The sequence below is a fragment of the Labeo rohita genome, chromosome 16, assembly GCF_022985175.1.
Source record: "Labeo rohita strain BAU-BD-2019 chromosome 16, IGBB_LRoh.1.0, whole genome shotgun sequence".
Taxonomy (NCBI): Eukaryota; Metazoa; Chordata; class Actinopteri; order Cypriniformes; family Cyprinidae; genus Labeo; species Labeo rohita.
Genome location: NC_066884.1, coordinates 6,302,722 through 6,312,835, shown reverse-complemented (window position 1 = coordinate 6,312,835; position 10,114 = coordinate 6,302,722). Strand labels below are relative to the sequence as shown.

The 10,114-nt window shown below is 35.3% G+C and overlaps 1 protein-coding gene across 1 annotated transcript; it reads right to left on the bottom strand.

The window, feature by feature from the left end:
- Positions 1-4,037: 4,037 nt before the first annotated feature.
- LOC127177866 (proline-rich transmembrane protein 1-like) lies at positions 4,038-6,628 on the bottom strand. Its single transcript, XM_051130386.1, has 2 exons — positions 6,186-6,628; positions 4,038-4,894 (listed from the first exon to the last, which is right to left on the bottom strand). Exons 1-2 carry the CDS (start codon positions 6,492-6,494, stop codon positions 4,739-4,741), a joined length of 465 nt encoding a protein of 154 aa, XP_050986343.1. The 5' UTR covers positions 6,495-6,628; the 3' UTR covers positions 4,038-4,738.
- Between the last annotated feature and the right edge of the window lie 3,486 nt (positions 6,629-10,114).

Below are 10,114 nucleotides of genomic sequence, written 5' to 3'. Positions count from 1 at the left end.
TTCAAACATTTGACCCACAGTTTGTATATAAAATAATTAATGTGAAACAGCAAATTATATTTTTGTTATAGCCTAATATATGTCACTTTCCTAATCACGGCAATTAAAAGTGAAAGTCTTCAGATTTACAATATTCAAGAGTAAGCTTGAGAATTATATTTTAGGTTTATGTGTTTTTGTTATTTAAACACGTGAAATTACAGAAGAAAGCCTGAATAGAGATTTACAAACATTCACTTCTATGTTGTGATGAATAACGTAAATAGCATTAAGAAATTCGAAAATATAGCACGTTGTTACCGATGGACAAATATAGGCTACCTACATTTACTATAGTTCATTCTTTATATACAGGTGCATCTCAAAAAATTAGAATATCATGAAAAACGTTTCATATATTCTAGATTCATTACCTGTAAAGTTAAACATTTTTAAAGTTTTCAGTTTTCATTTTGATGATTAGAGCTTACAGCTCCTGAAAGTCAAAAATACAGTATCTCAAATTACTAGAATATTTCCTAAGATCAATCAAAAAACAGATTTGCAAAACAGAAAAGTTAAAGTTCTTTAAAGTATGTTAATTTATGCATTTAATACTTGGTCGGCAGCACAAATTACAGCAAATTACTTGCTCCTAACACAAACTACAGCATCAGTGAGGTGTGGCATGGAAGCGTTCAGCCTGTGGCACTGCTGAGGCACTACTGAGCGTTCAGATCGTCTGTATCATGATTGACTGTTTCTTATCTTTCTCTTAAAAAAATATCCCATAGATTCTCAGTGGGGTTTAGGTCAGGCATGTTGGCTGGCCAGTCAAGCACAGTAATATCATGGTCGGCTAAAGTCCGGCTGGAAAAGGAAATCAGCATCTCTATAAAGCTTGTCAGCAGATGGAAACATAAAGTGCTCCAAAATCTCCTGGTCGATGGCTGCATTGACTTTGGACTTTGAACACAGTGGACCAACACCAGCAGATGTCACGACACCCCAATCATCACTGACTTCAAACACTTCACACTGGACTTCAAGCAGCTTGGATTCTGTGCCTCTCCAGTCTTCCTCCAGACTCTGGGATCATGATTTCAATATGAAATGCTAAATTTACTTTTATCTGAAAAGAGGACTTTGGACCAGTCAGCAACAGTCCAGTTCATTTTCTCCTTAGCCCAGGTAAGATGCTTCTGACGTTTCTGTTTCAGAAGTGGCTTGAAAGACCTTTTCCTGAAGACGTCTGAGCATGGTGACTCATGATGAGGTAACTTCGGCTTCATTCCACTTGTGAAGCTCTCTCAAATATTTGAATCAGCTTTGCTTGACAGTTTTCTCAAGCTTGCGGTCGTCTCTGTTTCATGTGCACCTTTTCCTACCCAATTTCTTCCTTCAAGTCAGCTTTGCATTTAATATGCTTTGATACAGCACTCTGTAAACAGCCACCCCTTTCAGTAATGACCTTCTGTGACTTGCCCTCTTTGTGGAGGGTGTCGATGATTGTCTTCTGGACCATTGCCAAGTCAGCAGTCTTCTCCATTATTGTGGTTTCAAAGAACAAGAGATACCCAGAATTTATATTGTAGGGATAGACATTTAATGAAACTTAAACATAAATATTCTAATATTTTGAGATACTGGATTTTTGACTTTCATGAGCTGTAAGCACTAATCATCAAAAAAAAAAAAAAAAAAAAAAAAAAGTTTCACTTTACATGTAATGAATCTAGAATATATGAAAGTTTCAGTTTTTTAAATAAGTTACAAACAATTAACTTTTTCACTATATTCAAATTTTTTGAGATGCACCTGTATATTTACACAATGGGCCGGCCCAGGAAAACTTCTGGTCTTCCAGATGATCAGTCTGCCACAAATCCTGCAAGCGGGAAACAATAGTCATAAAAATCTAACCGGCTCACATTAAAGAAAATGGTCCAGCCTCTCTGGCATTTCCCAGTCAGCACATGATCAGTATAAACACTTTCACTTCTGAAGTTATTTGATCACTGGGAACCAAAAGTCTCTGTGGTATTTTTGGCTGCTGTACTTTTCTGACAAATTTCATTTCTTGTCAAGTAGGTAGTTGTTAACTGTCAGACGCATCGTTTCATGTGGTGAAAACTTGGGTCTTGTAGTTTCTACAACACTCAGCTAAACTCTTTTGCTAAAATGTAATAAAATCATATTTTAGGAAAGGAAAAAAAAGGAAACGAAAGGAAGTGACGTTACGCGTAGCCAAGTATGGTGACCCTTACTCAGACTTTGTGCTCTGCATTTAACCCATTCAAGTGCACACACACACAGTAGTGAGTAGTGAGCAAACACCCTGAGCAGTGGGCAGCCATATTGCTATCACTGCGGCGCCCGGGGAGCAGTTGTGGGATCAGTGCCTTGCAGAGAGAAGAAATGTCAATTACTACAAAAATAAAAGGAACTAATACAATTGTAAAGAGGAATTTAGCCGACAGATATTTGCATCATTTTAAAACAGGTTTAGATGGAAACCTGATCGCCAAATAGAAACAGAAAATCGTACTATATGCATTTTCATGAGACCGGGCTCACACAAGAAATTTAAGACAAGCAAAAAACTTAATATATGTAAAAAAACATTATATATGTAAAGACAACATAAAATAGATCGAAATAAGATGACAGACTCATATGCACCAGGACTATTTCTGTTAGTAATTGTTATCAATACATTTAACAAATCAAGAATAAGTAATGTTTTTTCATGATAAATTAATTTGTCAGTTAATGTTTTTGTTGTTCATCATCCAATAATCAACCTTTAAAGCATGTTTTAACTGGGTGAATATTGACATTAAGCAAATAACGTTTATGGTGAAGAGAATCAAATTTGTCAGTCAACACGACAACAGTTATGGATATGTATTTTTAGTTACCACAGAATTTAAGATAAAAAATAATACAATGACAGAGATGCCAATAGCGAGGCCGACATGATTCAGGGTGCGCGCTGTTTTAGAGTTTCTCTCTGCTAATTCTCGCTGTCCAGAATAGTTGGCCATCCGAGTCTGTGAAAACAGTTGAGAAACACATTCATCAAGGAATAAAGCCACTGTTTGCTATTAGTTCAACACACTTGAACCAATTTATCAAGTTCCTCTTCACTTCACGTTTCTTTGTAAATATCCTTAAAAACACAAGAAAATTTAAATGGAAGCAGACAGATGCAACCACAATTTTGGTGGTTCGAAAAACACATTATTTTTAACATATTACATTACATTTCTCCCACAAATGGCTCGATTAGTTCCGCGTTTAATGAAGGCCCGCCTTCCGAAAAATTAATTGTGTTGTGATTGGTTAGTTCTCCCACTGCATTGCGATTGGCGAACAGCTTAGATGTGTCAGTACTGCCACGCCCCTTGTCAAAGAAGCAAGTTCTGTGTACAACTGTTAGATTAAAGTGATTCTAACATTTTAAATATGGATATTTTTTTTTTTTTACAAAAACACATCGATTCACTACAAGAGACCTTTATAGCGTTATAGTCAATGCTTGTGTTTATACCCGCTGCACTGTGGCTCGTTGAAGTGGCTCTCCGTGCTGCATAGCTAAAGTTAGGCTAATCCCCACCTCGTCCCTACCCTCCCCCAGTAATTCCATAGGCGATATTTAATTTAATGATATTCTATTGGACCGCGTTGTGACATCATTGCATGTGGAAAACAAACACTGTACTCCAAAGAGCCGTTCCTTGTAGTTCTTCAAAAGAGATTTTTATGAAACAATATCTCCCTTTAGAGTGGACTTTGAGATTTTTAACTTTGTAGATCTTTTTTTTATACCCAAAGATACACACCACACACTGACTAAAATTCAAAAAGCAAAAAAGCATAATAGCACCCCTTTAAAAATCACCTGTATTGTTGTTTCTCTGTTAAGTCATTAATAATTAATTAATTAATTTTACATTTCATTTGTATATTCCCACATTCCCGTTTTTGAATTTAGCAGATGCTGTTTGTTTTGTGAGGGGAGAAATGTCAAGATTTTTTGCATAGATAGATAGATATATGGATAGATAGATATTTTAATTACTGTTCAAATGTATAATGATACATAATGACATGTATATTGAAATAAATGAAAGCTACATATACAGAAGAGTATAAATGTATCACAATATACACCACAAAATAAGCAGAGTTGCACACAAGGTATTTAAGATAAGCAAAAGTTCTAAACAAGACATGATAAATGTTAAGGGAAAATAAAAATCGATTGGCAATGGGTCATTCAGTTTGCTAAAAACAAACAAACATGACGGCTCACATACACTAGTAAATATATTTCAGATAGTAATTACTTTAAATGCAATTCTGTAATGAAAACAAGAAATAATATTGGCTTTATCTGTTATGAATTTAACTAGTCAGTTAAAGAGTTTATTGTTTTAAACAATCAGCCTTTAAATCATGTTTTAACAGGATGAATGTTTGTGCATTAAGCAATAACATTAACATTAACATTATAATCTGCGTTCAAGCATGACAGCTCTAACAGTTATGGATCTGTTTTTTTTAATCATCGTAAAAAGACAAAATATAACTGCACACACATTTTTTTTTTTTTTTTTTTGGCAACAAGCCTTTGTCAAGGTAACGTCGAAATAATAAAATGCTTAAGTGAGTGTGCAGTTATATTATTATATTTTGTCTTTAATAAGTTCTTTACTCTGTCTTACACAGGTGTACATTTGCTTCGTTGCAACATTTAAGGATTTATGTGTTTATTCCACAGAAACTCGTAAAGAAAGATCAATACAATAAAAATGATGCCCAGAACAACGGAGACATGATTCAGGTTGCGCGCCGTTTTGGAGTTCCTCTGTGCTAATTCTCGGTGTCCTGAGTGGTTGGCACTTCGAGTCTGTGAAAACAATTGTGAAAGAAAATGTCATCACTGGAGTTCTCAGTGTTTTATTTTCATTTGTTAGAATATAGGTTTTCATACGCCTCCAACAAGCAAATAACATGTTTATTTAGCACTGCATCACTAGTCACACAAGTCTCACAAACATATAGTCAAGTTCATGCGTTTTTAATCATTTCATATATTTTGTGTATTGGTAGGACTAGTAGTGCCATTTACTTTTTAATATGGTTAATATTCTAGTCAAACCATTATCAAATCCTGAAGGTTGCAAGCAAACATTTCATTTACCTGCATAACAATAATAATAAAGTAAAAAACTCATAGATCAAAATTCTGAATTGTTTGTTTTAATTAGCTGTAATTAGCCCGTTTATTTCTGTCAGTTTGGCTGGTTTAGGCAGGTTCATCATTGTATTAACAGGGCGTAAAACGGAATAAAACAGCTGTTTAACATTAGTTTTGTTAGAACTGCTCTAACACATCGGAACCATCAAGCTCATCTTCAAATGCCACGTTTAACTAAATGCGTTGCTTTCAATTTCTTTGTAAATATATATGCTTAAATACAGAGTTTAAATGGAAAACTGACAAATGCAAGTAAAATTTGCGTTGCACAGCCGGGTAACAGCTGCAAATGCGCTCTTCTGACATTAGAAATGACGCCCAGAGATTTTGTAGAACGGAAGTTTTTCCTCTGTGATTTGGGATATTTCACTCAAGAAAGAAAATTACAGAGAAAAATGTTAAAGAAACAGTTTTCACTCAGAAAATTACGATGAATTAATTAAAAAGGCAAGTAACACATTGAATTAGCCACAACTGAAAGTCTTTTACGGCAAACCAAAAGAAGCAGAAGAAGAAAGAAAAACTGGCTCAACGCTAGAAAACCAAATATGTACGAACTTAACCATAAAGATTTTATCAGTGGATCATAACAATTTTGTGAAAGTTACATGAATGAACTTTTGCTTACATATTTGTGTGACTACAGATACAGCCCAAACTTTAATCTCTCACTTGTTTGTAGTGAACTGCATCTCTTTTTTTAGTTATGAATTTAAGTAAATTAACCTGGGGTGCGTTTCCCGAAAGCAACTAAGTTCCGTCGTTACCAATAGATTTCAATGGAACTAACGACCATAGTTAGCTAACAATGCTTTTGGGAAACGCACCCCTGATGGAGAATGTTTACCCTTGTATTTGTTGTATCAAGCACAATAAATTATCACTAAAGAATTCAAAAGATCCAACATAAATAAAAAGAAAATAATGAATTAATACTCACAGAGAGGGAGTAAACCAGTGCAGCAGTGCCCAGAGGAAAACAGCAGCACAGCATAGTGAAGATGGAATAGCATGTGTACTCTGTCACTGGATTGGCCAGTGGACCAGCGGGCACACAAACTTTAGGCTGCACAGCGACCACAGATTGTCCTGGATATGACCCTTGAGAAGAGGAGCTTGGAAAAGAAGGAGGGTATCCAGCAGCATTCACCTGGTATGCTGGTGGCTTTTCTACAGGCTGCAACATCATTGATTTCTCAGATGAATTGCAGGGCACTGGAGGCTGATTATAAGACTGATTGGGATCCATTCTTCTGATTATTGGATTTCAGTTGTAATTTCCTTTGCCTTGTGCTCTGAGGAGACGTATGTATTACTGTACTCCGATTCAGGCTTTTCTGTTTGGATGAAGGGATTCAGCAAATGGGGAACAGTTTTGTAGGTTGTGGGGGAGGAGTGACAAGAACTTTACCACTGTTTCCATGATACTATGTGATTGTAAGCACCACCTTCTAGTTTCACAATAACCCTTATGAGAAACTTGAAACTCCAGAAGTATTTTACCATACTCAAGCATATTTTAGGACCTTGTGACAGTGATTCTTCTTTTTTTTTATTTATTTATTTTTAAATCAGTATCCTCATCCCTCCTGTCAGCATTGCATATCTGAACTCACAACATGGGTTATAATCTCAACCCTCCTGTGTTTAGAAGAAAAGTAAAGTTACATGACTATACAGATCAAGATAGTATCTTACCTGTTTGTTGGTTTAGTGTATGTTTTTTTTAGTTATAAAATTCAGTAAAATCAACCTGATGTAGAATCTTTACCATTCAAGTGTTGTATGTTAAGGAAAAGAAATTAATTAATTATCACTGCAGTATTCAAAAATAAACTCAGTCATTGGCCGTATTAATTAAAATAATTGGAACAGTGAATGATTCATAACACATGGGAACAACATATTTTTATATACACACACAGACACACAAACAATTATTGAATATTTAATCTAAGTAAATTAATCCACTAAGAAAATTGTTGGCTTCGTAATCTTTAATCAGATCAGGTGGTGTCACATTCATGTCTGTAAATGTCATTGGTTTCTCCCATTGTCTCCCCCCGTCGTTCTGCTTACTTTGGTTTAGTCCTCATTATCGTCATCCCCTTCACCTGTCTGTAATTATCTGTTACCCTTTATAAGTCTGTTTGTATTTTGAGTTCTCGGTCGGTCCTTAATGATGTTGTCTGATGTGTGTGGATGTTTCGGTGTGTTCCTGCCTGATTTGTATGAAGATTATATTAAAGTAATTGTTTGTATCGTATCTCGTTTCCCATCTTGTCCATCCAGCACGAACCGTAACAGGTGGTAGCAATGTCCGGTTTAAAAGACATCTTGTATAATATCTCTCAGAATCATGGAGATGGTCATATAGGGGTCATCAAAAAAGACAATCAAATGTCTACTCTACATATGTCTACAAGTGGCTACACTACAAAAAAAAAAAAAAAAAAAAAAAAACACTTTCAGAACTTAAAACTTACTCCCAAGTTAAAAAATATAATTATTCTATTCTACCCATCTAAAACACGTCTGAAAAAATCTGAAACAGAAATGTGTGACCAGTCTAAATTGTTGGGACTCACGTACAGATTTTCTTTGTCACAAAGAGGTTTACTGCTGAAAGTAAATGTGAAACACACTGTCTGACACATATGACTTTCAAAACTATACTTATTCTGATCTTCTGCTTAAACAATCTGCAGAAAGTCAGAGATTTAAAAGGTTGCGCTCTATTTAGTTTGCACTGGTAGTAAAGATATGTTGAGTTGACCTAAATATTTCGAAAGTTTATACCTTTAAGAGTAGATTTAAAGGTGGGTACTTTTACTTTAACTCAAGTATATTTCTAATTTCTAAAAAAAATATTTTACACATATAAACACATTGTTTATTCCAAATGCTCTGTTTTATCTGGGGCATCAATTATGCCCCATTTGTGGATAAATCACTCTTTTGAGTTGATTACATTCAATAATCATTTCAAATGATTTGTTCATTTCCCTGCGCCAGTAGTTGTTTTAGCTTGAATGGCGCCCTTGGTGAACTACGCCTTCCGTCACCCATAAATGAAACTGATTTTTCAAAAACATCAAAAATGTTACTGTTCTTTATAAATGTAGGCCTGTATATTTAAATTGCAATAATACTGCACTTGTAATAATTTAAATGAGCATCAATTACAGCTTGATAACGACGTCTCATGCTGTTCACAAGTCGACTTATTTTTTTCTGAGGCATGGCATTCCACTCTTCTTGAAGGGCTACCCTTAGGTCATTGAGGTTCTGGGGTGTAGGGTCACAACTTTCTAAACAACGACTCAGCTGATCCCATAGGTTTTCTATGGGACTCAGGTCTGGAGAAAGTGCAGGCCACTCCATTTGAGGTACCCTAGCCTCCAGCAGCCTTTCCCAAATGATTTATATATATATAGGTGCCGCTCAAAAAATTTGAATATTGTGAAAAAGTTCATCTCTTATTTAGATTTTCTAATGCAGCAAGCCCACTGATCTGCCACTTACCAGGAAACACTTCAGAATACAGTTCCGTCATCAATGAATAATTACACAGGAACAAATGACTAGTGCACTATTTACATTCTAGTAACTACTGACTAACAAGAAACTCTGATTAACAAATCAGTAAGTCATAGCACTTGAATGTGGTAGTTCACCATTAGATAATCAGTGACTACTATTTTTATATCTTCCAGAGAACTACTAAGAACTACTAACTACTATAAACATGTTCATAGTTAATGTAAATAATGCAAAATGTATAATTAATTCTAAAGTGAAGATCATGGTATCCCACTAGTACTGACTGGGGTATTACCAAATACTTCAGAAGGAATTACTAAATATATGGATCCGTATTCTAAAGTGAAGATCATGATAACTCCTTAGTAATGACTAAAGTCATTAAAAACTATTGAGGTTTTTGTAAGGTGTTGGATAGTTGTACTTCCGACGGCTTTGGTAACACTTGAGTCGTTACTAGTGGGTTACCATGATCTTCACTTTAGAATATGGATCCAAATAATTACTAATTCCTTCTGAAATATGTAGTAACAGCTAACAAGCCAAGCTTGAGAACCTTATAATCACTCACAGAATATATATGTATAATAAAAAAAATCATATTTCTATATTTTCTGTAATGTTTCTATATACATATATATATATATATATATAAGGTACATTCATATATATATACAGTGGGTACGGAAAGTATTCAGACCCCCTTAAATTTTTCACTCTTTGTTATATTGCAGCCATTTGCTAAAAAAAATATTTTTTTTTTCCTCATTAATGTACACACAGCACCCCATATTGAAAGAAAAACACAGAATTGTTGACATTTTTGCAGATTTATTAAAAAAAGAAAAACTGAAATATCACATGGTCCTAAGTATTCAGACTCTTTGCAGTGACACTCATATATTTAACTCAGGTGCTGTCCATTTCTTCTGATCATCCTTGAGATGGTTCTACACCTTTATTTGAGTCCAGCTGTGTTTGATTATACTGATTAGACTTGATTAGGAAAGCCACACACCTGTCTATATAAGACCTTACAGCTCACAGTGCATGTCAGAGCAAATCAGAATCATGAGGTCAAAGGAACTGCCTGAAGAGCTCAGAGACAGAATTGCGGCAAGGCACAGATCTGGCCAAGGTTACAAAAAAAAATTCTGCTGCACTTAAGGATCCAAAGAGCACAGTGGCCTCCATAATTGCGATATACCAACTTCTCCTCCTTCTCCACCCTCGATGGGGGTCCAGCGAGGGGGTTTCAGAGGTTCCCCAGGTGAAGCGGGCAATTGCGGTGTACTCCCCGCAAAACGCCGCCGCCTGTCGGGTTCC